The 27,886-nt window shown below is 53.1% G+C and overlaps 1 protein-coding gene across 5 annotated transcripts; it reads left to right on the forward strand.

The window, feature by feature from the left end:
- Positions 1-27,884, forward strand: LAMB3 (laminin subunit beta 3). Of its 5 annotated transcripts, none has more exons than XM_072844830.1 (24): positions 1-17; positions 1,168-1,371; positions 2,097-2,161; positions 2,675-2,829; positions 11,846-11,960; positions 12,165-12,238; positions 12,686-12,868; positions 13,276-13,339; positions 13,668-13,855; positions 14,581-14,704; positions 15,090-15,278; positions 15,373-15,528; positions 16,142-16,338; positions 17,280-17,391; positions 17,853-18,225; positions 18,706-18,866; positions 19,948-20,156; positions 21,300-21,503; positions 22,206-22,350; positions 23,716-23,923; positions 24,948-25,089; positions 26,022-26,198; positions 26,661-26,814; positions 27,297-27,883. In XM_072844830.1, coding segments are annotated over exons 1-24 (3,738 nt in total). In that variant the 5' UTR covers positions 1-15; the 3' UTR covers positions 27,434-27,883. The 5 variants fall into 5 exon arrangements, with proteins under 5 accessions (XP_072700931.1, XP_072700932.1, XP_072700933.1 ...); XM_072844831.1 differs by having other exon boundaries at positions 14,584-14,704; XM_072844832.1 differs by having other exon boundaries at positions 13,668-13,843; positions 27,297-27,882.
- Positions 27,885-27,886: the final 2 nt, after the last annotated feature.

Raw genomic sequence — 27,886 nt, forward strand, 5'->3', positions numbered from 1 at the left:
AATGGAAAAGGCTTGATGTAAGTTTTTGAGGATGAAAAACTGTGTTTTAGCTGAAGCACAGCATGTGAGCGGTGCCCGGGAGCCCTGTGTGTGTGGGGGTGGGTGGTGGTGGTGGTGGCTGCGTGCGCAAGCTGCTGAGCTGCGCTCCCAGCTGCGTTCACCGAACAGTCGACAGCTTAAACAGATTTGTTAAAAATTCATTACTTTGCTGGCACAGTAAAAAAAAAAAAAACAAAACAAAACAAAAAACCAAAACCACGACCCAAAAAGCACCAAAACCCCGCTTATGATACTGTTTCCGTTGATGCTAATGTAAAGCAACAGTGACCACTGAAAAAGGTCAAGTGCGAGAGAGCTCTGAATTAGGCCCAAAGTAGGGGAGAAGGGCTCCTCGTCAGGTGGGCACGCAGCTGGGTGTCTGGCTCTTCCACACACTCCCAGGCTGGTATTAGAAACCATCCTGCTGTGATAAATAGAGTCCTTTTGGGTATCTTGGCACTTTTCGAGGTACCCAGACAAGAATTATGTTTCTTAAAAAAATTTGACGACTCTGACTTTTTCCACAGCCGGTGAGTTCACAGGATTGCATTTTGTAGATAATCCTCAAGGTCATCTTATGTAATTTTGGGTCTTGAGGAATTCCAGTGCTGTGGACAGGAGAGGGGCTGCGTGACCGAGCCTGCCTGTAAAGCCCAGTCGCTGCACTCGAGGTCGCCTTCGGGCTGAAGTCAGATATGTGAACACAAATTGTGATTATAGCTCATGTGGACGTCCCTAATTAGGCTTTAAATGATCGAGCTTAGGTGCTGATAGCAGTGCTGCCTTGTCACCACGATGCTAAGCACGATATGCAAAACCTGGCCGAGAGGGCAGGTAAACACTCGGGTGTATCGCCCGATGCCGAGCCGTGCAGCAGCTCTGGAGGGAGCTGGTTTCAAGCTGCCTTGGCGATGTCCTGGCAGTGGCCACGCAAGCCCCAGGGCTACCTACAAATGGGCTTTCACTTGCTGGTTACCTGCAGAGCAGCTGGTTCAGTCATCCTCATCCAAAGTGATTTATGTCTGCGGCCGTGCACCCTGTCTAGAAGCTGTCATGAGTTATACGGTAACTGGGTGTGTATGTCTGAAGATGCCTGAATCACTCCCTTTATCATTACTGCACCCACAGGCACGTTCTTTCCCAGGTGAGGCAGCTGCGTGTTAAAAGCCAGGAGAGGAGAGAGCCAGCGCTCAGAGAGCTCTTGCGGTTGCAGATCAGCTGCCGGGTGGCGAGAGCCGTCGCTGTGAGTCAGGGACGTGCGAGACACCGCGGGGACCGGAACCACCGCAGGGACCGGGGACGGTGCTCCCGCTCACACGGGGAAGAGGGCAGGTGAGGCTTCTGGCTGCTGGGGGTGTGCTGGCAGCTCTGCCTCCCCTGGGCTCTCCTGCAGGAGACACTTATTCTACAGCAATTTTTACGGGTTTCTTCTTTTCGTAGAACAAGACTATCGCGTGCCCTGGCGAGTTTTAATCTGGAATTGATTCTGGAAACGCAGGGCAAAGGGGTGGGGCTGGAGAACAGAAAGGGCAGTGTGGCTGGGGGGTGTGTATGGGGGGGCTGTGTGTGCACGCTTGTTAGGGCATCGTTTCTAGCCGTGCGTTGCGACCTGGCATCGGCGCCGGCTCCCTGCCCGCTGTGGATCGCAATACTGGGGGCTGCAGCTTCTCGACATCCCTGGGGAGACGGGCAGTCAGAAATTGCAGCTCTGCTGAGAGCAAGGTGCCGTGCTGGTACCTGTGGTTCACCTCAGCAATAATATTAAGATCCAAAGATAGTGTTTGGGGAAAAGGGCAATCTCTTATACGCTTTAGGAGAATCTTGTGCATGCTTCATGAATCAGATGAAAAGCTGGGATTCTTTGTACTTTAAAAACAAAAACAATCTGAGCATCTGACTTTCCTCTTCATTATTCTTGATTTTTCACCCACGTTATTCTGTTGTAGATCAATTAAAATTATCTGCCTGTAAACTGAGAAGGAATGTCAAGGTCCTAGACTGAGCTTTAGATTGGTATTTTCTGCTCATTTTCACTCACGCTGCAAATTCTTCCCTAGGCGTGTCCTTGGCGGCATGGAGTCTCGCTGCCAGCTTTGGCCATGGGCATTATTTGTCCTTCTGGGTAAGGCTCACCATACAGTGTTTCTAAAAGGATATGGGGGAAGCTGACTAAATAGAAACGTTGCTAATGTAAGCTTTGTATTAGTAGCAGTACCGTGGCAGCAGCTGGGAGACTGGTATTTGATAATTGTGCTGGTGTTTGGCAAAAGGCTGCTCTCTGTCCTGAGCAACCGGCTTCAGGGCTGGCGATGTCGGTAAACGGGGGACACCAAACAGGGCTGTTCAGTATGATAGGCAGGGAGCTGAGCATCCTGCAGCCCAAACACTGCGGTCATGGCAAAGAAGAGTTTCGGAAATAACTGTTAGTACAAAGCACTTTAGAAGTGCCTTTTTCTTATTAAAAAATAAAGGCAATTCAGGGGCAAAATACCTTTGTCCTTTTTGGCACGTACATTTTGTTGGTTTATCCCAAGCATGACAGTAGTCGGTCTGTTGTAGAAAACGGCAGACGTGCTGGTTGATGACTGTGTGCCACCCTGACACAACCCCAAGCCCTGTTTTCCTGCTCTTCCAGCTGCCCCGCGGCTGCTGGGCGCCCAGCGAGCCTGCTCCCAGGGAGCCTGCTACCCCCCGGCCGGGGACCTCCTGCTGGGACAAGCCCATCACCTGAGAGCCTCCTCCACCTGTGGCCTCACCAAGCCCGAGACGTACTGCACGCCCCACGGAGAGGTACGTTCATCTCCTCCATCCCATCACGTAGGGGTGCTAATGCCTTTACCCGTCCTATCCTTCGTACCCTTTTGCAGGGATGTGTTTAACCTATTTCAGGCATTTATTCCCCTTCCAACCATGCTGGGTCATTGCACCACCCGTGGTGTCCCCTCGAGCCCTTCTCTACCATCTCTGTGGTCGAGAAGAGGAGCTGAGCACGAATGCAGTGGTAGGGAAAGGGCAGCAAAGCTCTGGCGTGAAGCACTGGAGGCAAAACGGAAGCTTTTGCATCCAAAATATTCCAAGCCTTCCTATCCCCGGGCTTTTTAGTTATATGCTTAATTCATATTTCACTTGTCAAAAATGGGAACGTTTCAGGTCTTTCACAAAGACTTGGAAAAGCTTCTGAACTGAACAACTGTTTTCAATTACGCTGGTTGTGCGGGGGCAGGAGATCGTGCTCGGGAGGATAACGTTTCAGCCAGCTGCGGATTCCCAGGCTCCAAAGCTGCCACCAAATCAGAGTAAGAGTTTAAGGATAAGTCTGCCTGAGCACAGAGCTGAAAACGCTACAGGGGTGATGTCCTTGACATGAGCACTTCCTAAAGCCTTTCTCTATCCGTCTGGCAACATTAACCCCGTAACTGCCGTGGGAGGAGCTCGAAAGGGAGTGGGTTCAATGCGGGACAGGCAAAAAGGGTCTTGGAAGAGATGCTTGAGAGGGAAGGAAATGACAGACCTCTGGTGAGGCAGTGTTTGCTACAGTGAATTCCAGCTCGAGTGAGTCAGCGTTCTGCTTTTAATTCCCCTTCAAGTTGAAGGCCAAGATGTGGCAGTAAGTGCATGTGTTACAGAGCCAGCGTTCTCGCTGGGCTGGAGAGATTTTTGCCTCTCCGTGGGCTCAGCGATGGCTGGGAGCCGTTGGCTGGTGTGAAACCGGGCAGCTCCCTGGCCCAGACAGGTATGAGCGTCACGTCCTCCTGGATGCCAGGCTGGCTGCAGCATCTGTCCTTTGTCAGGTCGTTTTCCAGGCTGACAGTTGCAGTCAGGCATTTCCTCTGTTCAGGCTCCCACTCACTTTTTTCGGAGCTGTTTGCCGCTCCCAGGGAGCGGGGCTGTTTGCTCGCCTCCCCGGCAAACCCCCGCTGCTTCTCAAGGGTGCTGTGGCCCAGGAACAGGAAAAAAGCAAGCAATTATTTCTGCTCTGGCTTAATTTTTTTTTTCTTCCCGTTTTCTGTTTATACTTGAGGAGAATTGTAGGTAAATGTACTTCTGAAATCTTCACTTAATATTGGCTTTCGACAGTGACTTTTGCTGGAAGAGGAGGCTTGTACTGTGGGAAGCGAGTGTCTGCAAACCTTGATAAAGCTGGTTGTCCTAATACCAGCTGGAGTTGGGCTCATTATTCCCTTTGCCGGACCTTGAGAGACCGCTCTGAAGGGCCTTCAGTTGTGATCATCCGCGTCACTTGTAATCTTTGAAGTGGAGACGGGATGTCTCTCTCATACCTGTGATATCCCTTGAGCAGAAATGATCCGTTCGGCGCAGAATTAGTGCGTGAGGTCTCGTGGCAGTACTGCGGAGGAAGGCAGACAGCACGACTGCGGCAGTCTCTTCTAGTCTTCAAGTCCCTAAACTATTCAGTTTTCATATTCCTTATACCTTGCCTTACAAGTGCCAGGGTTAAAAGGGATATGGAACAATTAACACTGATATGTTAAGTTGGATTCTCCAATTCTAGCTTTGGGACTGGGGTCTTTGCTTCCTTACTGCCTACATACGTGTGATCCTTTCCTTTACGGAAATGAGAGATGCATCATTACTGCTAGCAAATTCCTCAGAGATCCTGATTTCTGTTCTGCAGCTGTAATGGCTAATGGGAGTTATGAGTATACCAGCTCCTATCTTTGCAGGAGAAATCCCTATGCGATGAGCATTTCCTAATTTTTTCCTCCCTTTTTCTACTTCCCTAATTTTAAGCAAAAATTAATCCCCTGAACTCAATTTTCCTATTCCCATCCCATAAAAAGTAAGCATATTTAATTTATTGACTCTCATGACTTTTTTTTGTTACAAGTCTTGCTCTCGTTTTGTTGCCAAATAGGTACAAATTTGGAGTCCGTTTTGCAATCTCAGCAGAGGGCATGGGAGGAGGGGTTGCTCTCGCTGGCTGCCGCTGCCCTCGTGCCAGCTGGCGGGCGCACGCTGTCTGGCCCCGCTGCTGGCCCACGCTGGCCCCAGGGTCCTCTTTTGCAATTCTGGTGGGTCACTCGCCATGAGCATCGGTTTCAGCCTCTGCTCCATTGTCTGCTCCGGTTCCAAATCCCTCTGACCTTTATACTTTGCACTACTGATTGCTCCATTCCTTGGCCGTAGGCTCAGTCTAGCAAAATCCAAGAGGGACACTCAGCATTGCCATTTATAGCACAGAGGACTGCAGCGATGATTAGAAAAGTGATGGGAGGTGGAAACCGGGCAGACCAATGGTCTGGCTTGGAAATCGCTTAGCGCTTGGGAAATGGCTGGTTGAGTCAGCAGGGAAAGTAATAGCAAGAGGGAAACTGAAAATAAAATAGAAAAATAAGTGAGCCTGGATTTGGAGTCATAACGGCGCTGATGTGTGTGGAAAGACTCTCATTGACTGAGGTGGGATTTAAGGCCCAGTTAGCTCATCTCGCTATTTAAATGCTAAGTATAGCGCTTTGATAGGAATATGGAGTAGCAGCTCACGCTGCCTAGCTCTAGCCAAGGGAAGGCACAGCGTGCCTTTCGCGGGGATTAGCAGGTTCCTGGTCCCCTGGCCTGGCCCTTCTGAGCGACGGCACGAGGGCTGCGCACGCCTTCGGCTCTCGGCCTCGCCGTAGTACCTGCGCCGTAGTGCGTTCACACCCAGCAAGATTAACACTTCTCTGGAGGGAGAGGACTTCTTTCCTCCGGGCGTGTGCAGTGCTTTCAGCATAAAGACATATTCAGAACTAGAAAATAGCTACAGACTTTTCTGGATGTTTTGTTAATTTTGAAGAGTACCCACAGCACCCTGCACATCGCTGTGAAAGCTTTTGCCAAAGAATAGGCAAGAGAGGAACGAAGCTGGGTGTCCTTGTGCTTGCGTTGCTGCTCTGTTTCCTGCATCCTACAGCGGAGCAGTTTGTGTGTGTGGTGATTGCGTGGGTCCTCACGCCCCGACCCTGGGAGACTTTGGACATTAAAATGTTGTTTGCATAAGGTTAAGGACCAAGATTTTCTGCCTGCTCTCACCTGCTTTTCACAGGCACTTGGTGGATATGAGCAACAAAGGGTGCGAAGTCACCTTTATCATCCTTGTGTCGCGGTGACGTGGGGTCATCTAGGTAGGAGCCTAGACGAGAGGTTCCAGAGAAGCTGAATCCCCAAATGAGTTAACGGGAGGGGAGCTCCTGGTGCGGCAGGGGATTCCTCCTGCTGACGGACGGTCTGGTGGCAGCTGCCTGGCAGGCCTTGGTCCGTAGCATCTCTTCCTGTGGTGTCTCGGCACTGAGTCGTCTTTGGCTGCTTCCAGAAATACAGGCCAACGTCTGCAAAAGAGAATATGTGCAAGACTAATGCTTCTGTCTGCCTCATGGCTACCGTCTGATGGTTACATCTGCTTGCCCACCTGCATGAGTCGGTCAGGGAGCTCGGTACTGATCTAAAATATGCTGCTTGCTGGGTGCTTCAGCGGGCCCTAGGCGTGTTGGAACAGGGGAAAGTATGCTGAAAAGCCACTGTGCCTCCCCGCTCATTTGCTTTTCAGACCCATGTCATCAGTCAAACTCAAGTCTGTAAAAACACAGAAAAATGCATCCACAAAATAGTGAAATAATTGTGGTCGGATGGGACCGCAGGAGATCCAACCCCCTGCTCAAAGCAGGGCTTCTAGTTTTGGGTATTACTTCTTAATGTTGAGGGTTTGCACTGAATAATTTTTATTCCAGACCTGTTGAAGGTAATATGGGGCTGCTCTGTGCTTATCTCATTTTATTCTGGCATTCAGACACACCCTGCTCTTTGCTGCAGGGATGTGTCCCTACCTGTAGTGAATGTGCAGAAGAAAAACCCTGTTTCCCATTATTTTTTTCTCCTCTCCCTCCCTTCTCTGTATCTTCTTTTGCCACACGACTGCAAATTGACACATATGCTGGGAGACATCACGTCATTCCCTTGCAGACAAGTTGCAGAGGCAACAGGACCCCGGCGATGTGTGCGGGGTGTGGAGATAAGCTGGTGCAGTATGAGTTTTGCAGACTGTCATCCTGGCAGATTTTAAATGAAGTTTTGCTGAGGGGAGATGATGTGAGAACAGATGGGGTGAGGAAAACAGGCACCCACGTGCTTGCTTTTAAGCAAGAGAAATGAACTTCATTTCCTTAAACCCCATGCCTAGGGTGTTTGTCCAGCCTGTGTCTTCTCCCCCATCTCTGCTGTCGCCTCTGAATTTGGGGGCCAGCAGTAAAACCAAGCTGAGGGTCAGAACCCTCTACTTGTGTTTTGAGCATAACCTCAGAGCTCGCTTCCCAGTGTCACTTCTGACTGGCCAAGCAAGGATGTGACATTAGATGTTATGGCTAAGAGATATATCTATGTTTCAAAACTGAAGCACAGTCCAGTTTAGCAAATACCAATTGCTCACGGAGAAGTTTAACCATGCCAACATAACCATGGGTAACTTCTACCATGTTTTCCCATGGAAAATGTATAGAGTACTTCACAGGCAAGAGGAGCCCTGCTCCGTGAGCCTGGCGTAGCGATGTCCTACAGCTAGCGTCACAGGGAATGAAAACGGGTTGGAATAGAGACTTGCATAACTTGGCTTTACCAGGTGCCTTTGTTCCTGTTGTAATTTATTCTTGCTGCCCACCCTATTTCTTCATAACCCTCAGTCTCTCTGTATGCGTACCAATTCCCACTGCCTTCCAGACTGTCACCAAATAAATTTGGTACAGTAATTACTGTCCCTATACAATATTAATAGTGCAAGACCACACAAGGCTCTCATATGGGAGGCTGCGTGCCAGGAGCCCGACTGACACAGCTCCTCTCACTGACATGGAGCTGGGTTAAACGCAGGACCACCAAGGTCTCCGCAGCTATGAAAGGTCTTCATTTCATGACTGGAGAGAAGCAGCTTCCCATTTTTGCTGATGAATAACTTCAGTTTATTTTGGGTTGTGCACCTATGCCAGGAAGTTTTATTTCAAGGGCTCTCTACTCATATTAAAATGGCAGCTAGAGCTACTTAAAATACTTTGGTCTGAGTCCATCAGCTTAAAATTGTTTGCGGTTTTCTGCCCCTGCATGAGCGGGGAAGCATGGGAGGCTGACCAGCAACTGGTTCACAAGGTCAGAGCAGGAGGAGAGCACCAAAAACCCACAGCAGAGCTGCGGAGAGTGCACGGGCGAGGGCCGGGTCTGCACCCGTGGCCCTGCACGCGCCGTGCAGGAGCGTCCCCGGTGCGTGATGTAATATGCAGGCATTTTTACAATACCTGGTTGTTCTTCTACATGGATTTTTTTTTTTTTCCTCACCACCATTTATTTCTAAAACATGAATCCGTTTATTCTCAACACGCTAGCTTTTCCTCTAAAACGACTGCCTTCTGAATTACCTTTCAGAAGGCTGGAAGGAATTTCCTTCAATCTCTGAACCTCCATAACCTGTATTTTGGGTGGCTCTTAAGAGTAGCTTGGAGGCACAGAGGGGTGGTTAGTGGTTTCCGTGCAGACCTACAACTTCTTTTGCCTTCCCAGAGGCCTTTTCAGCCCCACATCCCATACCTACCCAAACACGTACCCGTTCTCTTCTGCTGCAGCAGCACACGGGCTGGGGCCTGTGGTGCCTGGCAGGGAGGGGACGACGTGCTGGAGAGCCAGGGCTGGGGCTGCCCCAGGGGTCGGTGACCCAGCTTAGACCGTGACCTCTTCATTTCCAATTGTCACGTACTCCCGCAGCCCTGCTCTATTCCTGGCAAGCCCAGCTCTGAGGGATCTACCGAGTCTGTTGCTATGCTGGTAAAAAAAGAAGGGGAGAGCTGGGGAAAGGTGTGGGCTTGGTGAATCTCCCCTCGGCCCGACGCTGGACTGCAATTTTTGATAATTCCCTCTGTCCCAAGGAACTTTGAGACACATAGTCACAGTCAGTAATAGCAAATCCTCCTGTTGTGCAATAGAGGAGTTTCACAATTTGATCCAGGGATGTGAAATGAATTTTGCTTCTAGTGTTAATTTTAGCCTTAATTTAAAAGCTCAGGGGAAAAAAAAGAAAAAAATAGGCAAAGATTTTTGCACCGAGCACAGCCCCCGGGCTGCATGGGAGGGTCTGTCTCACACGGTTTAAGCTTCATTTTTACTTAGTGCTGCATTTTAAGTGTGGTTGCAGTTTCATTGCCAGCGTTGCATTGCAGCTACTAGAAGGCACTTGTGTCTCTGGCTGTGTGAATGGTCTAATAAGTATGCATGAATCACTCCTGATGAATAATTTGGCCGAGATTAACCTTTCCCCTTGTAGAAAGCCTTCCTTCTCCCTTTGCTAATCACAGGACTGTTGTGAAGTTTAATCATTATTGGGAATTGTTCATTAGATTATTTCCCTGGATAATTCCTGTAGCTTCCTGACAATTTGCTGCTCGTAGTCATTATCTGAAATGAGTTCTTCTGTCTGGACCCGATCATATTATTTCTGATTCTTACTGGCAGAGCCAGGAGGAGTTGGTAGAGCCAGGGAAATTGCATGATTATATATTTTGAATTCTCTGTTTGCTTACTCTGCAATATTGTTATAAATATTGTAGTTAGCCAACTCCTGTTCTGGGATATTTATAGACAGAGAACATAAAGACTGGGGAAAATATTATGGAAACAGATCAGTTTTAAGTGAGGATCTCTCCTCAATGTCCGCCCAACTGCTGAAGGGTTCCCAGGCCCGGGGGCAGAGCAGAGTCGGGTCTGGGCTTTGTCAGGAACTACAGCAACCCACGACCTGAGCTCACATCTGGCTGCTGCTGCCCGGCCGCCTCGCCGCGTGCCGTCCGCTCCCGGTGTCAGCACGGCCACGGGCTGGGAGAGCCGGCGGGCGGCTTTGCATCGGGTGCGGTACCAGGTAGTGCTTTCTGTTCAAAGCCAGCCTATGCCTTGCGTGGTTTTCTGTGAGAGCAAGCAAAGAGGTAACTCTGGACAAAGTTTTCCATTAATTTTTCTTTAAATTTAAAAAAAAAAAAAAAGGTAGTTCTTATGAAGCTGAGTCCTTTTTTGTAGAAATAAGAGACTCTGCCAACTTAGGTGAGCCTGTTTCAGGAGTAAGGAAATATGTGTAAACTGTGAATTAATCTTTTAAAGGGGAAACCAGAAATCTTGGTGCAACCGTGCCCCCCTGGCCACCACCTCCTGCTGCCCTTCCGAGGCACAGATCTCTCCGGACCCCAGCTTGTGTGTAGGGTCGTTTTTGGGGTGGAATCAGCTCATTTGTTTAAGTATCAGATGGGGAGATTTTAGCACAGAGGTGCATATCAAGTGCTTCTTGTCACCCGATGACTCTGCTCCTCCACTGAAAGCTGATCTCATCACTGGGGTCCCAAACATGCCCATGCCTCTGCTGTCACCTTATGCCACCCCAGGGAGTGCCAGCCCTCACAGCGGGGTATCTTGTTACCCTCCCGGTGTCAGCTGTTAGACTTTTTGTCAGACGCGCTCCCCTCCTCTCCTCCAAACCCTCCTTCCTCCCAGGACGACCTTTCTGAGCCGTCCTGCCCCATGCCACCAAGGCCAGTGCCTGCCATCCCTGGCAAATGCTGTTCTTAATCTTCCCCGATTTCTCGGGCTTTGGGACGTGTCGGTGTGAAGCGCACGTCCCGCTGCTCCGTTTGGGAGGCTGCTTTACTGCTCTGGGCCACTGACAACTTCAATTTCTAGTTGAAATGTTTCATGTTACTTTTGCTTTTGGGACGGCGTTACCTGCAGCCCCTTGTGTTTGCTCCGCTCCGAGTGTGGCCAGTACCGAGCGCTTCGGATGGGGCCTCCCCGTGTCGCCCATGGGATGCTGCTGTGGGCTCTGTCATCACCTGCTGTTTTAACATCCCCCTGGGACCTGCCCTTCCCCACCGTGGCGTCACCTGGGTGTCTCCCCCCGGTTTTGCGGTGGCCCTCGCCCAGCCTGCTTGCCTACCCCGTGCCCACCTTTCCTCTTGGCCCGTGTCCGGACCTTCCCTGCTCCCCGTCTCTTGCTCAATCTCCTTCCTGCTGCTTTCTATGCATTTCTGAGCCTACTCACGTGCTGCACGCACCCGGCGGCCCCGTGTTAGTGACTGCACGGAGCGTTGCTTGGTTGGTCAAAATTTGGGTATTTGTTTGCTCCCTGGGGACCCTGTTTTCTCCCATCCCCATGTTCCCCGTGCTACATCTCTGTTTGCTCCTTGAATTACTTGCTCAAGGGAAGGGCTGAACTTTGGGCCGCTTGACTTCCCACCCGCTGACTTCTCGCCTGCTCAGTTGTTTGCTCCCGCTCTGCTCCCCGGGGAGAGCACAGGGGGACCGAGCATCACCCAGGGCTTTTGGATGCGAGAGAAAGGCCTTTCTGTTCACCCAAACAAACAGCCCCTCGGCTGTGTGGAAAAGGCACACTGGTCCTGAAAAGCTGCAAAGAGCTTTCTATCAAGTGTTGTCATTATGGAAAACCAGAGGTTTTTCTCTGGTTTAAAAAAGGCATTAAAGGCATTAAAAAAATGCATTTTTGATGGCTTGCCAAAAATATGTTTTAGTCAAAAGCATTCTGGGTTTAGTTTTCAGTCCATAAAACCATGGGTTGTGTTTTTTAATGGGGTGTGAAGGGGGCCACTTGAGTCTTGCATATCATTAGCTTATTGACAGTGGTTCTTCAGATCTCTAATAAACCAGCTTTACCGACACCGTTTGTTCCTCGGTCAGTCCACGCTGCACTTGGGCCCCTCGCCTCCGGGGTCTGCAGCGGGGTCTTTCCCTCCGGCCGAGCCGGGCCAGTCGCTTCCACCCGCCCTTTCTCTTCCAGTGGAGCATGAGATGCTGCAGGTGCGACTCGCGGCTGCCGCACGCCTACAACGGCCACCGCGTGGAGAACGTCCTGTCCTCCGCCGGGCAGTCGCGCTGGTGGCAGTCCCAGAATGGTGAGTACCGGCTGGGCGTGCTGGGGTCCCCCCAGGACACCAGAGCTCTGGGTCCCCGGCAATAAATGGCATGAGGGGAAGAGGAGGAGGTGTTGAATTCAATAGATTGGAAGGAAAGAAGGAAATAAATGACTTGGCTCAGGCAGCTAAGCGGTTTACTTTCCTGCAGTCTGCACCTCTGAAGCTGCCTCTCTGTGCCCGCAGGCATCGAGCGCGTCTCTTTGCAGCTGGACCTGGACCAGACATTCCAGCTCGGCAGCATCCTACTTTACTTCAGGGTTCGTGTGCAGCATCTCCGCTTGTGAGGAGGTCATGGATGACAGTGCTGGCTCTCCGAGATGCGGGGATCTCAGTGCACAGCTCCCTTTGGGCTCCTGATAGGAAGCATGCCAGGGGCCCCATCCCTCCTTTTTCCCTGTTTTTCATAGCCATTCCCCAGGGTGTTTGGGAGGAGCAGAGCAGGGTGGTGGGTTCCCATCCCACAAATGTCTGCCGAAAAATCTCCTTGGTGCAGATGTACCTTGTGGCTGCAGCAGGGCTGGCTGAGGGGAGCAGGGGAGCCAGAAGGTGTTGGTAGCCTGCAGGGGAGGGGATCGCCCCAGCAGCCTGGGGGCACCTGAGCCTGGAGGGAGGAGGAGGAGGAGGACGGGCATCCCCAGGCCCCGGGGTGGGAGCCAGCTGGGGTGCGCTGCATTTACAGATGTGACTCTTTCCCTGCTCTGCAGTCGCCCCTGCCTGTCGGAATGCTTATTGAGCGCTCCACCGACTTCGGCAAGACCTGGGAGGTGTACCAGTACCTGGCCTCCGACTGCGCCGCCACCTTCCCCCACATCCCCCGGGGCTCCCCTGAGAGCTGGCAGGACGCTCGGTGCCAGGCGCTGCAGGGGTACCCTTTGCACGGGGGCAAGGTAGGATTTGTGGGGTTTTGTGGCAAGGACTCCCACACGTGCCCGTTCCCCCTGCCGTGACCCTGGGTTTGGGGTGGGTGGCCTGCACAACGCTGCAGAAACACGCGGTGGCCTGGAAGTCTTTTACATGGAATTACACCTGGCGAGGGATGGTGCCTGTGGACATCCGGCACGGCTGAGAGGAGTCCTCGGGAGGATTCCTGCTCCTCTGGGAGGAAAGACCTCGCTGCTTTGTGACAAGCGAGGTGTTATGTTGGTCTTTCTGCAAAATCCTCTACAACTCTGAAGTCTTTTCCCTGTGTTAAGTGATGTTTTGCAGAGGCAGGTCCAGAGCACGTGCTGTCCAGAGCATGAGAAGAAAGCACCTTGTGTTTCCTGCTTTTTAACTTATTTTTGTTCCTTCTAAGGTGAAATTCAGTGTCCAAGACCTGGGATCTACCATCACTACCTCTTACAGCCAGACCATCGATAGTAAGTGACTGGCCTCTTTCATATCTGAGAAAGGGAGAGGGGGATGATGCACCTCATGGTTCTTCCTACACGTGATGGAGAGCGCTCAGCTGGGGTAACCCCGCAGGGGAGCAGGTCCTCTGCAAACAAGGCCTCGAGCTTCATGTTAGACTGCTGCCCTGGTGCCTCCAAGGTGTCAGGGAGCAATGTTTGGTCTTTGCTGATGACTCAGCTGCTGCTCTTCGTGCCGATGCTTCCGTTTCTTGCTCCGAGCCCTCCATGCGAATCTCAGTGTGCTTCTACAGCCGGTGCCTGCTGTCCCCTCACACCTCTCCTCGGTCCCCAACAGAGCTGGGGCAGTTCACCAACCTGCGGATCAACTTCACCAGGCTCCCCCACATTGTGCGCCAGGGCTACCGCTGGCCCAGCAGCTTCTACGCTGTGACAGAGATGCAGGTGCTGGGGAGCTGCTTCTGCCACGGACACGCCGACCGCTGCGCCCCTTCGGGAGACCTGTATGCCGCGGTGAGCACTGAGGTGAAGTGAAAAGCCTAAAGATGAGCTCTGTGGTGTCACACCATCCCTGAACCCCAGCAGGAACATCAGGCTCTGCCACATAGCCAGGAATGCTCCTCGGGAGACCTTGGCCAGGATGACCAGCAATGGGGTGTGGGAGTCTTTTCCCTGGCCAGAGGCTGCTTGTAATCAGGGGAAACGATGCCTCGTTTTGCCTGCAGCCGTGGGGTGGTGGCTGTGAGACAGCAGCCAGTGGTACTCCCACGTAAACCCCCTTTTTGTGTTGGGAAGAAGGTGGAGGGGCTTTATAAGGAGTTATGAAGCTCAGTGGCTGTGGGAGGTCGTGCTCGGGGGGGAACTGCTCCTGCAAGCACTGGGTCTCTTGGCTGGGCAGGGGACACGCAGAAGGTTTCAGCGGGCTCCTTCATGCCCGGGAGGATTTGCCAGCATGGGTTGTTTGCTGTTGTGGGATTCTCTTGTCCCCAGCTTATGCTTGTCCGCTTTGCCTTGAGCGTGGCTGTCCTCGGGTAGGTGGAAGAGGTGGTGGGAATTGCTGCGGGTGAGGAGCAGCCTGGCCCTGATGCTGCAGCCTGTGCTCTCTGGGTGCTGGGGCTTCATCTCCGTGCGGGGAATGGGGGCTGTGTGGGGGCAGGAGCAGGCCAGGGGTGTGCTGGAAAGGCAAGAGGAGGATGAAGCTCTGAACCGAGCAGCTGCCATCCAGGAGGGGTAAAGCGTCGTCTCTGCAGCAGGTCCACGGGCACTGCGTGTGTCAGCACAACACTGCCGGTCCCAACTGCGATCGCTGCGCCGCCCTCTACAACGACCGGCCGTGGGCACCCGCGGAGGACAACGATCCCCATGAGTGCCAGAGTACGGCGAGTGCCTTTTCCTCTCCTCTTCCTGAGGCCTTTCCTAAACCCTCCCCAGCTGTGAGCGACGGGACCGGGAGCGAGCTCCGAGACCTTTTACCAGGACGCTTTGTGGGGCTGGATGTTAACACGGGGGTCTCTGCAAAAGGCACCCCGACGCGTTGGCACGCTGGGCTTTGCTCCCCGGGGCTGCGGCCGGGCGATGCCCCGGGCTGCGCCAGCACCCGGCCACGCTGTCCGGCTGGGGCCAGCTTGGCCCTGGGCGGTTTGCGGGTGTCACCGTGGCACGCAGGGGACTCGGGCACCCTCTAGTGCCGGAGCCGCCGCTGCCGGAGGGGGTTTGCACGGTTGCAGCATTACCTGGGCCGTTTCGTTGGGTTTTTTAGGGTGCAACTGCAACGGTCACTCGGCCTCGTGCCACTTCGACGCGGAGCTGTATCGGGCCAGCGGAGGGGCGAGCGGGGGCGTCTGTGACAATTGCCAGCACAACACCGAAGGCAACAACTGCGAGCGCTGCAAAACTAACTATTTTCGCAACCAGCGGCAAGATCTCGCTCATCCCGAAGCCTGTCTGCGTGAGTGCCCGGTTACCCCGCTGTAGCACCTTCCCCGGACCCTCCCGTCTGCCCCTCGCGCCCCTCAGCAATGCTGCTTCTTACACGTTTCCAGCCTGCGAGTGCGACCCGGACGGCACCGTGCCAGGCTCCATCTGCGACCCGCTGACAGGGCGCTGCGTCTGCAAGGAGAACGTGCAGGGGGACCGCTGCCACCTCTGCAAGCCAGGGTTCGCCCAGCTGGCCAACGCCAACCCCATGGGGTGCCGCAGTGAGTGCACCCCAAAACAGCCGCTGCTTCCCAGGGCTCTCCCACCTCACCCCTGCGCTCAGCATCCTCAGTGGCTCTGAAAGGGATGCAGTTCCCAGCCACCTTTGATTTGGGGTTTCCAAGCTAAAGCCCGTTTTGCAAAGGTTTATAAACCTCTTCGCTAAGGCTGTGGCCTGTCTCGGGTATGAGTTTGGCAAAAAGCACAGGGGAAGCGGAGTCTGAGGTGTGTGTAGGGCTGTGTCTCCTTCCCGGGTGCCTCCCTGGGCGTGCAGGGTTTGGGAAGCCGCAGGGGATGCAGGAGGCGATGCTGTGCGGGCGAGTGGGGCTGTGCGCAGCAGAGAGCAGCTGTGGTTCGGGTCAGCGCTGTGTGCGCGGCTGGGCTGGAGGGATGCTGAGGTCTCTCCAGCTGCCGAGTCCGGCTGCAGTGCTCGGATGGGCACCGCAGAGTTAGAGCAGAGGCGTGGGTCCTTTGTGCCAAGCTCAGGTACGCAGGGAGAGGCAGGAGAGCTCATCTTCGGGCAACTGCAAGGTGCTTCTGTGGACCTGTCTTCATGGGAAGCCGGGTTGGTGCTGTGCACCCATTTTTGATATGACAAAACCCTCCCCGTTTCAGGATGCACCTGCAATGTGCTGGGAACGCGGCAGGACATGCCCTGCGACGACGAGACGGGGAGGTGCTTCTGCCTGCCCAGCGTGGTGGGGAACAACTGCGACCAGTGTGCAGCCGAGCACTGGGACATAGGGAGCGGCCAGGGCTGCCAGCCCTGCGGCTGCCACCCGCGCGGCTCCCGCAGCCCCCACTGCAACCAGGTACCACCCAGCCCATCCGGAGCGTTCTCGGGGCAGATTTAGCATATTTCAGCAGCAATATTTCTTTTTCGTTTCGCTGCCTTCTTTCATGCACACACCTGCAAGCTTGCGCTCTCTTTTTTTTTTTTTCCTTTCCCAACTCTGCAAACGCTGCTGCGAGGGGCTGCCCGGGGGCAGCGGCGGGGTCAAGCTGCACAGCCGGGAGTGCCACGGCCAAGGGAGCCGTGTCCCCCTGGGCAGCACCGCGCTGGGGATCGCTCAGAGCATCAAAACCGCCTGTTGGGTGGCTCCGTTGTCCCGTCCTGTCCGTGGGAGCCTCCCCAAAAGGGCCGTGCATTCCCTAGCGCATCCTGCTTTTATTTTCATTTTCCTATTTCCTAGAAAACACTATGACAGGCTATTCAGGAAAATGAAAGAAGGTGGTAATTATCGAGGCAAGATTAAGCCATTTTAAAAGGCCTGATATTTAGTAAGGAAGTCCTAATAAGAGATCTTCACGCAAGCGAGGCAAGTTAATTATCCTCATTTGTCAATGGAAAAGCATGTATGTCACTTCAGGCTTAAAAGACGACTGGGAAAATTAAAGTTAAATATAGAAAAAACCCATGACAAATTCTAAGAGCCAAAGGTAGGTCCCAAACGAGCTCAGTGCAGGGAGGAGACCTGAGATGGCAAACTGGCTGCTTGCGGGCGATTCCTTTGTCTTTGAAACAAAGATTAAAACTCTGCTTTGTGATGCTCGGGCTGTTCGGAGACTGTTTGCATCGCTGCGGCTGAGCCTGCAGCCTGGCGTGAGCAGTGCAGGCACGTGCTGGGACGCAGGCTGGATGGAGAAGGTTGTCCGTGTGCTGGCTTTAGTGCTCAAGAGCAGTTGAGGGAGGGAGGGCTTCCCAGGAAAGCATCCAGAGCCGGGTCTCCCTGATGTATTTCTCTTTCCTCAGTTCACAGGACAGTGTCCGTGCAGAGAAGGCTTCACGGGACGGACGTGCTCTGCCACGCAGGAGCAGGTTTGCCCAGATAGGCACTACGGAGACGTCCGGGCAGGGTGCACAGGTAGGGAGCATCCATTTCGTTTTGGCTTGGTATTGCTTAGCAGTGTGAAATCAGGGGTTATCTGGGAAAGAGCACCTGGCCCGTGTCCTGACATCAGCGCTTCCCATGCTATTTTGCAAGAGAAATTTTCTCTCTGGAACAGCTTCCTAGTTAATTCCCGTTGCTCTCCCCCACCTCCAGGTATCCACCAGTCCCCTCCCAGCAGCCTTGGGCAAGACCCTTGGCCGTGCAGGGTCAGGGGCTGGGTGAGTGACTGGGCTTGGGGGCGCGTCCCCTTCCTCTGCCCGTGCCACCTCCTTCCCGGATGCGGCAAGGGCTGACAGGTGGGGTTGGACTTCAGGTTGTGTTGGCATCCCATTAACAGGGTCTGATTTTTTAATATATATTTTAAAAAAAAAATTTTTTTTTTCCTTCTTTTGGTGGGCTTCACCTCTATATCTCTCCACCTTTCCATCCCCCAGAGTGTGACTGTGACTTCCAGGGCACAGAGGACGTGGGATGTGACAAGACCACGGGCCAATGCCTCTGCCGCCCGGGTGTCATGGGCCCCCGCTGTGACCAGTGCCAGCGGGGCCACTGCAGCACCTACCCCGGCTGCGAGCTGTGCCACCCCTGCTTCCGCACCTACGACGGGGACATCCAGCGCCTGCGCCTGCGCCAGGCTGGCCTCAGCAACTCCACCTCACGGCTGCCCCTCGGGAGCGGGGCCTCCCGCTTCGGCCCGCGCCTCTCGCAGGCGGAGGGCAACGTGCAGCAGGCGCAGGGCATCCTCGGCCGCTCTTCTGCGACAGAGCAGAGCCTGGCCCAGGTGGGCAGCATGCTCGCTGCGATCAGGTGAGGGACGGATGCTGTAATGGGGTGCATCCCTTAGCTGGGAGGGGATGCTGGCTTTTTTCTGTGTGCTCACTCTACTTATCACACTGAGCCGCTTGCACGTGTTCTGCTTTGTTTCTGTAACTGAAAATCTTGCTCTGTTCACGCGGTGACCAGGGATGCAAGAGAGCAGCACTTCCACACGTGCCCGTCCTGTGCAAATTGTTGTAAAGGCAGGAGGCCGGTGGACAGGCTCCAGGCGGTTGGCATCTTGCCCGGTCCCTGCGTGGGCATGGCCCTGCGAGCGGTAGCCCAGCCCCGCTCTCTGCTGCCTCTGCAAACCTGCGAGGCCATGGCGTGTCCTTGGCCATCAGCTCTCGGGGCTCAGAAGTGCCTCTTCACTGGGTGTTGGCAGCACCCCAGTGCGAGAGCACCCTGCTCTCTGTCTACAGGTGCTTTGCTCTCTACTTGAATTCAGGTTTTCTGCTTTTTCTCTCCCAGAGAGCAGGTCCAAGGTATAAATCCTGATCTTCGTTTGCCGGATGAGACTGCCTCTCTGTCGAGGGAGCTCAAAGCCCTCAACAGCAGCTTGCTTATCACTAACACCCAGTATCAGAGCAAGAAGACCCAGTTTGAAACGAGCCGCAGCACAGATCTGTCAGGTACAGTGCTGCAGCTGTAATATCTCTTAATTTGCAGATGTTAATTTACCTCAACGTGACTGTACCTGGTGGTTTCCCACTGGCTGGGTGGATGAGATGGAGTTTTTAGCCTGCTGTCAGCTTAGGAACAGCAAATACCTCTTCCCTCCCCAACGAGAGGGATGCTTTCGACCTAGTTTCTGGTCCGTGACCCAGGATTTCATGCTATCGGGTTATTTGCTCCAGCGTTTTGGGGCTGGGTGGCTTGTTCCGCGGGCACCGCATTCCTGTCCCCTGGCCAGCACAGACTCCACTGCCGGGGCGCAGCGGGAGCGTGGGAAGGGGGGAGCCCCGCTGGGAGCGTGTCACCAAACCCGGGAGGAAGCTGAGATAATGAAGGTTGTGCACAGATGGAAGGGATGGAGGGGTGGGGAAGAGAGCCAGGCAGCTGTCAGGTGCTTAGGAGAAGAGCTAATTAAGCCCTGTGATGATGCTGGTGGTAGGCTGCCATTATATCCCTGCTACAGTTAATTCTCTCCAAGTGCCTCATTGCTGCCTCCCCCTCCCCATTGCAGCGCATGGCTCAGCCGGCCGGGGACGTGCGAGCGGTGGCGAGTGGCCGCTGCCTGGGCAGGTTCGTTCTGCCCCTCGCCATCCGAGCAGGGCTTAGAGGTCCACGTCCTGACTGCTCTCCTTCCAGGCTGTGCTGGAGGGGAACGGTGGGGCCTGCTCAGGAGCCAGGGAAAGGGCTCTGAAGGAGCCCTGTCCTGCCCTGCCAAAGCCCTTCTGGGCTGCACGGAGCAAAGCCCAGGATCAGCGTGTGCGTGTTGCCTTGCTTTAGTTTTGCTTCCATCTGCTAGCCCCAACCCAGAGTTCGGTCCTTCAGGAAAGCTCTGTAGCTCACTGAAGGAATGGCTGAAAGGCATCTGGAAATAAAAGGAGCTTTTTCATTGTGCCATAGTGACTAATCCCTGGCTGTGTCTCCCTCCTCTCTGTGCACACATCCGCTCGCAGGGTATAGTCAATGCCTTCGTTTAGGTAGCTGTGCTGCATTTATGAGTCACGGAGGCATTTGTGTCATTTATCGGTTTTATTCCTGCAGGAGCCTTCAAGACAATCCGATCTGCTTACGAGACATCCACCAATGCTAGCAGCCTTGTTGCCAGCACCTCCGGGCTGCTGGCCGAGTCCCGGGAGAGCCGCAGGAGAGCCGCGGGGCTAGAAGGGGGGCTTGCGGAGTCCACCTCCAAGCTGCTGACCCTGAAGAGCACGATAGCTTCATCTCCCAACCTGACCCCTGTCATAAATAAGGTGTGAAGATACGAAGTGGTTTTATGACTTTGCCACTGCGCACATCTGGTTTTCAGGAGGGCCCTGTAGTGCTCAGGAGGCAGAAGTCTCATCCTGCAGTCATGCGTCTTTCCTCAAACAGTCCAGCATGGCACAAGACAAAGTCTCTGTCCAGAGAGACTCATAAATGGCATCCAAGCAACCTGCTGCTTTGGGACGTCAGTGGAGAATTGCCTGAGCATCCCTTGCCTGGGGATCACAGATACCAAAGCATTGCCCGCCACCCTCTCCCAAGCGCACGCTTTTTCCTCCAAGGACTCTCTCATGTGTCAGTTCTCATATCTCAAAGACCCACTTAATTTCTGGATGAGGTTTCTTTTATTTCTCCTTTGCTGCTTTGTTATTGCCATGGAGATCCATTTCGGTGTCTCCTAATGCACGGTTGCTGTGGAGACCACCAACCTCCCCTCTCCGCTTTTCAGGGCAGCAACACATTCCCAAGCGACCAGCCTGTGCTGGTGCTTGCACTGGCTCTGGGTTTGCCTGTGTCCCTGCTGCAGTGTGCTCTTTGGTGGGTGGTAACTCTACAAGATGCCGTGCAATTAAAACCACGGATGTCCAGGCAAGAGGGCAGGGTCTTCTCATCCTGTTCTCTCTCCCAAAGCAAATCGCACAGGTTGGACAGGGTTCCCCTGCCACGAGGGGCAGAGTTGCTGTCCTGAGAGTAAACGAGATGTTTGCTCCATGCAGACGTGCTCTGTTACTCTTCGTGAGCCGCTGGGGTTTAGCTCCTGCTTTGCTCTCATTTACGCTCCAGCTTGGGGTGGTGAGGAGATGCAGACCTGGCGTTGCTGTCTCAAGGGTGGGCACTCGGTGCTGCCGTACACGTGTGTAGCTCTGGCTGCCCTTCTCTGACACAGTCACGGTCTCTGGTCATTTGGGCTGTGCCGCATACGTCACCATCAGCCCTGCTGGGAGGGCTGCCTCCGTCCCCGTTCCCGTGCGGAGCTCTGCTGCACGAGCACAGCAAGTTCCCCATCTCCCTCGGCGAGGCTCTGTCAAAACTTTGGCCCCTGTGAAGTGCTGGTTTGCCTCCCCAAGGGCGCTGAGGTCTCGCCAGCAAGGTGAGCGCCCTCGCTGCCCCACCGCTCTCTCCCTCTCCAGATCTGCGGTGGCTTCCGAGCGGAGACGTGCACGCCTGCCCAGTGCGAGGGGCTGCTCTGCCCGCGAGGCAACAGCACTGCCTGCGGGGCCGGCCGCCCCTGCCGCGGCATCTTCCCGCTGTCGAGCGGGGCCCTCGCCATGGCCAGGGAAGCCGCCAGGGAGTTTCGCAGCCTGAGCGCCCGGCTCCAGGAGACGGCACGGCTGGTGAGTGCGGGCAGCTCTGCCTGTCCCGCAGCCGAGCCCTGCACTCGGTCCTTCGGCGTCAAGCAGCAGAGCCTGGGGGGGACAGCTGTGGAATGAGTGAGCTGTGATAAAATACCCATATCAAACTTTGTTTGAGACTTGATCTTTTGGACAGCTGCAGAAATTCAGGAATTTTTGAGTGGGAGACTTACTGCTGCGTGCGTGGGTCCTGCCTCCCCCCAGCACAGCAGCCACAGAGCTGAAGGCACGCGAGCGGCTCTGGAAATGTCACGAGGAAGCTTGTCCTCCTCCTGGTTTGGGATTAGTATGGCAGAAGGGGTGGGGATGTGGAAACCTCTCTGAATCCGCAGGTGCATCCTCTAACATTTGATGCAGTCTAGAGCGCGCATGTTCGTGCTGTTGTAGCTCCTTTCTATGGCCTCTCGGGTGCTTGCAAAGATAAAGTGAGTTTTCAAACTTGTTCAAAATCCATTTCAAAGGTGTTTTAAATAGCTAAGCAGCTAAACTGCCCCTGTTTGAGAGCTTCCTTTGCAAATCCAACCCTCAATCTTTAACATTTACAATCCTTTAAAGCAGTGGCATATTAAGAATGGGAAATAGCATAATTTCAAAGTGCCTTGCCCAGCTCACTCGTGTTGAGGTGGGGCTGCTGGGATTCCAAGTCCAGAAGAAATGGCTCCATCAGGATATTGCTGTTTGCAGATTAAAACAACAGAGATGTCTGCAAATCAGATTCAAAGCAACACTCGGCGGCTAGTGGACCAGATGAGCGTAACAAGGACCCAGATAGAAGGGGATGTCCGGCACATCCAGCAGTTCATCCAGCAAGTCCGAAGCTTCTTGTCAGGTACTGCTCTGCAAGCTGTAAAGTATGTCTGTGCAGGTTGACTTGTGCATGGAAAATACCTAATTTTTATAGTGATATTATGTATGAGAGTACAGTATAAGGGAGTCAGCTGAATTCTGTGAATAGATCACCCCAGTTAAGCTCTCAGATATCCAGTTTATCTGTACATGGGTATTTACGTAGCAAAGGTAATGCACATCCTCTGAGACGGCAAGGCAGGCTTGGAGGGCGTTTTCTGAAAAACGGAGAAGACATTTCAGCAGTACAAAAGTCCATGATTTTGTCAGGAGTTGCAGTTTGGCCAGCTGACTTGCTCAGGCTTGACCGTGCTGTTCAGATCGACCCAAATTAATCCTGGCTGTTTTATCTGTGTCGACTTCCCTGGGATGTCACCAGGGCAGACCCTGCCTGCTTCCTTCTGGGGACGTTTGGGGGCCATCTGTGAGGTCCATGGGGCAGGGGGTACCGCACAGCCTCGACCTTCTGTGCGCAGGGCTTTGTGGAGGGGTCTCACAACATCCCCCCAAGAACTGCTCTCAAATATTACCTCTAAAACAATGAACTGAATTAACAGAAGTGGAAAGCTGTGGAGGAGACAGTCTTCTGTCTGTAGCACGAACAACAGCTTGCTTTGGGCCCCGCGCTCTGCTGCAGAGCCTTGTGCCATCTCTGGGGCTCGGGGACAAACCCATCCCCGTGGCTGGTGCTCTCCGAGGATTTGCAGTCGGCACTGACCCGATGCAGAAAAGTTTACCGGCAACACTCACTGACCGGAGATAAACAGACAAATCTTCTCTGGAGAAGACTATTAATCAGATGACGATTCCTTGTTGTCCTATAATCCAATGGGATGACTTACTGTTCGCAGACAGATTGTAATAACGTAATGAGCCTCATGAGCATTAGCTGAATAAGAAAATCAGGTCATTTGGTGCTGCCTGGTGTTAATGATGAGTGAAGATATTTCTGAGCTAATCGCTGGGCTAAGGTCCCTTGGGCTTTGCCTGCCTCTGATTCCTCAGTTTTATTAACTTTTATTTGTGAAATAAAAAATCTTGTCTTGAAACACAACCTCATCTGCTCAGTGAGGTCCACCTGACTCTGCTCTGGGCTTAGCCACAGTGTTCTCGTCACCAAATTAAAGCTATCATTTCAGTACTTTCCTGAAAGTTTTGCTGATGTGAATGACAAGTACGTTAAATTCAAGGGGATTAAATTCAGTGTATATCCTGGCAGCTGTCCGAAATGAAGAGGCTGTGCGTGAGAGCATGCATGGCTGGATGCCTGCCCTCATCCTCCCTTGCATTTGCACTCCCGCCTTTCCCCTCTCCCGTTTCTGACACCGACTGTCTGTTTGCTCCGTAGACGAGGACATGGACCCTGCCACGATCCAGGAAATCAGTGAGTCTGTTCTCTCCCTGCGTCTCCCCACGGATGCTGCCACAGTCCTGAGAAAAATGACTGAGATGCACAATTTGGCGACTAAGCTGCAGTGCCCAGAGAGCATACTTGCCCAGACGGCCGAGGACATTGCTAAGGCCAAGAAGCTTCAGCAGGAGGCAGAACAAGCCAGGTTGGTTGGGGTTCAAGGGCTTTTGGCAGCTGAGGGTCACTCAGCCGGAGTGAGTGTGGTGGTTCTCAGTTGGGTTGAAATCTCACTCTGCTGGAGCTGTACCGACTTGCACAGTATGAAGTTTTAGCCCAGGATCTTCTACGTCCGTACAGTGCCTCAAGGAATGAGTCTACGATCTCTGCATACACCTCCCTGGTGCCCCAATACGAATAAGAAATCTGACTGCCAAGAATAGATCTTGTTATAGATACTAGAACAAGAAGGTCTTTACCAAACGTAATGGAGGCTTTTCTCTGTCTCGAGGCCCTGTGATGGGAGATGACAGGGTTGCCCTGGTATTACTTGATATTGGTGACCTACATCCTAATTGCACAAGAGAGCATGAGGAGATTAAATGGGCTATTTGTTTTCTGGGTGAAAGTTGGGAGGATTATCCCATGGTCCCTTAAAAAGTAATTACAGAATGTCCTTGCAAATTTGGAGCATCTACTTTGTCACATGTTGACTTGCAGCAATATCCCAGCGAGAAGGTTAGCGGGATAAGTATGTAAACGCCTTGATAGCGTCTGACACCTGCTTAACCTGCTGGAGGTGATGAGACAAGGGAGTCTGGCTTTGTACGGGGAGCTCTGTCACCCGAGCTGAATAGTCCCGCTGCAAGCAGAAAACTATTCATTGAAACTGGTTCAGTGGTTATTGCTTTTCCTTCAGTGCTTTTTCTTGCACTACTTACAAAACAAATGTTTCTAACTAGTTTAAAGGAAGGCTTTTCTCTCCCCTTCTCAGTTTGTCTCCTCTGCTTGGGGGTATGAAATAGAAGTAACACTTCTCTCGAAAGGAAACCTGCTGGAGTGCGGTGTGTCCAGATGTGTGGGTTTGCGGCTTTTGGGGAAGGGAGATTGCAACCTTCTCAGTAACAATCCTGTCTTGCTTCTTAAGCTTCCTTATTTGGCCTCTGCAACCTTGACTGCCAGCCCATGCAATTATCTACGCTCACTCCTGGCTGTTTCCCACATTTTCCCAGGAACCGGGCAAATGCCATGGAGGGCAGCGTGGAAGAGGTGCTTGCGAATCTGCGACGAGCAAACACGGTGCTCCTGGAGGCCCAGGGTGCTATCAGGGGCTCTGGCTCTTCCCTCCGGTTCATCCAGGAGCGTGTTGATGAAGTAAGCGATGTGCCGTGACTTCCCAAATAACGATACTGTGCCCTGCTCACCGCTCCTTTGAAACTTCCACACTTGGCAGAGTCCTGCACCAGCGCAGCTGGGAAATGGGATCTGGTGAAGCTTTTGCTGTAAAAATCTCTTATTTCTGCTGTGCCTCACTTGTGTGCTTCTCCAAACTCCAGTCACGGTCCCTGCCAGAGCCCCCTGAGACAAACCCCGGGTCTGCTGTGCTCAGCTGTGCAGGGAGCAGTCCCCGCTCCCTGCCAAAACCCCGCTTCTGCAATGTGTCTGTCAAGCAGCGTAGCTGGTCCCTGCACAGAGGAAAAAACGTTAGGAGTGGGGTTTGGATGTGATTTCCTTCTGTCCTGGTTTCAGCTGAGGCAGAGTTAATGTTCTTTATAGTGGCTGGTGTGGGGCTATGTTTTGGATTTGTGCTGAGAACAGTGTTGATAACACAGAGATGTTTTAGTTGTTGCCGCACTGGTCAAGGGCTTTTCAGCTTCCCCTGCTCTGCCAGGTGCAGAAGAAGCTGGGAGGGGGCACAGCCAGGACAGCTGACCCCAGCTGCCCAAAGGGACATTCCATACCATAGGGCGTCATGCTCAGCATATAAAGCTGGGGAAGAAGGAGGAAGGGGGGGACGTTCGGAGTGATGGTGTTTGTCTTCCCAAGTCACCGTTACGCGTGATGGAGCCCTGCGTTCCTGGAGATGGCTGAACCCCTGCCTGCCCATGGGAAGGAGCGAAGGAATTCCTTCTTTTGCTTTACTTATTGAACTGTCTTTATCTCAACCCACAAGTTTTCTCACTTTTACTCTTCTGATTCTCTCCCCCATCCCACCAGGGGGGAGCGAGTGAGCGGCTGGGTGGTGCATAGTTGCCAGCTGGAGCTAAACCATGACACCTTCTTAATGTGGAGCGCTCTGCTTTTAGATCAAGGCTGTGCTTGGTCCAGCTGAGAAGAACGTGAAGTCCATTGCGGACCAGCTGGACGGGCTGATGGAGAGACTCTCGCAGCTGCAGCGTGGAGCGAACCAGAACCGCCTGCGGGCCACCGACGCGCAGCAGACGGCCGGGGAGGCGGGCGAGCAGGCCAGGAGTGCGCAGCAGGTACCGGGCTCCGGCACGTCGCCAGCCAGGGCGGTCACAGCTGTGCTCCGCTTCCTCGCTGCCGTTAGACAGCAAAGCCAGCTGTGTCCTGGCACGTTTTTGGATGAGGCGAGGAGGCTTTCCTGTTCAGGCCACGGCTTGTGTGTTGTCCTGTCACTTCGTATTAATCTGATGCAGTATCCCATTGCTGAATTTTTCCAGGACCTTTCTCAATCCGAATGCTTTTTTGCTGGAAACTTATCTCTGCTGTATCTCCCGCCTGAGGCAGAGTAGCCCATACAGCTGTCAGTCAGCATCTTTCGGAGCCCATCACAAACTGTTACACATTTGCATGATAACACCATGGCAAAGCTCTAGTGCAATATCCATTTAATATTTAAAATGGCTTCAACATTGGAAAATCCCCTTTCCCCCAGTCTATTTGCTTGATCCTACCTGCACTGCTTATCTGCTTTTCCACAGGCTTTCGAACAAGTGAAACAAATGTACGCTGAGCTGAAGAGAAGGATGGAGCAGAGCCCGGCTCTGGGAGAGCAGGGCAGCAGGGTGCAAAGCATAGACCTGGAGGCACAGGCTCTGTTTGAGGAAACTTTGGCCATGATGCTCAGGATGGAAAGTAAGACTCTTTGTGAACACAATGTAATAATCTCACGCACTGGGGAAGGGCTTTTGACTCCCAGTGGGGTGAGGGAAAGAAATTACAAGGAAGACAACATATTTTTGGCAGTGAGATGGTGCGGATTTGGGCTGCATCTGCTGGTGCTGTGCCAGTAAATTTAGAATTTGCAAGGGTGCATGGGTGGCCGTGGAAGGGACGCCCTGCCGGCGATGCCCATGTGCCTCCATCTTCCTCCACATGCTCGCTTCCATTTTTACGCATTCAAAAGTAATGGCTTTGTTTGGAGCAGTCGTGTTGGGGTTTTTTGAGGGGGAGAAGGGGGAATGCAGGAGGAGGCGGTGATATTTGTTTCCCTTGCCCCACCAGAGCTATGCAGGAGGGAGGTGGAGGCTCAGCCCAACCTGCTGGGGAGGGTAATGGCCATGATGCCTTCCTCGTGTCCGATCATCGCGTAACCCTTTCCTGCCCTCCCTTCTCAGCTTTAGAGATGGAAATTCAGGAAAGCAACAAGGCTTTGATGTCCAAGTCGGCCAGGCTGTTGGGCCTGGAGGAGCAGGTGGGAAAGATCCGGGACACCATCAACAAGCAAGTCGCCTACTACGAGAGCTGCTCCTGAGCGAGCTGCCCACGCTCCAACAGCATGGCCTTCTCTGCAGACACTGACTTGTGTATTTATTCCCGTTTTCCGGCTGGAGTTCTCCTGTGCCTAATGTCTCTATTTTTAGCAAATTGAGTTTCCGTACCTGTGGAAAATAGCTGCACTGAGCCAAAGGAGCAAGCCCCTGGAGAGGGCTAACTTTGGTTGGACTGGCTGAAACTGCCCTGTGGTTAGAAGAAAAAGGGGAGAGACATCAGTCTTCCCTTGCAAATAAAAACATCCCCAAAGCTGTTATTTCCAAAGGGGTTTATAAACTGAGATGTTATTTCTTGTTCTTGTTTTAGCCAATTCAAGCTCTTTTAGCTGAATTTTGCTGTTCAAATTAAAACCCTCCTCTGGGGCTTTTTAACACTTCTTATCTATGCTGCAGTTGATCCTTAAAACTTGCCGTGGCTTTGGTACTTCCCTCCT

The sequence above is a fragment of the Ciconia boyciana genome, chromosome 23 (assembly GCF_034638445.1).
Source record: "Ciconia boyciana chromosome 23, ASM3463844v1, whole genome shotgun sequence".
NCBI classification, from domain to species: Eukaryota; Metazoa; Chordata; class Aves; order Ciconiiformes; family Ciconiidae; genus Ciconia; species Ciconia boyciana.

Excerpts from the sequence above, each read along its gene's own strand:
- LAMB3 (XM_072844830.1), top strand. Across the intron at positions 16,339-17,279 it reads GCAGCCCCCACTGCAACCAG|TTCACAGGACAGTGTCCGTG; the intron begins GTACCACCCAGC and ends CTCTTTCCTCAG. Across the intron at positions 21,504-22,205 it reads TCCAGGAGACGGCACGGCTG|ATTAAAACAACAGAGATGTC; the intron begins GTGAGTGCGGGC and ends TGCTGTTTGCAG.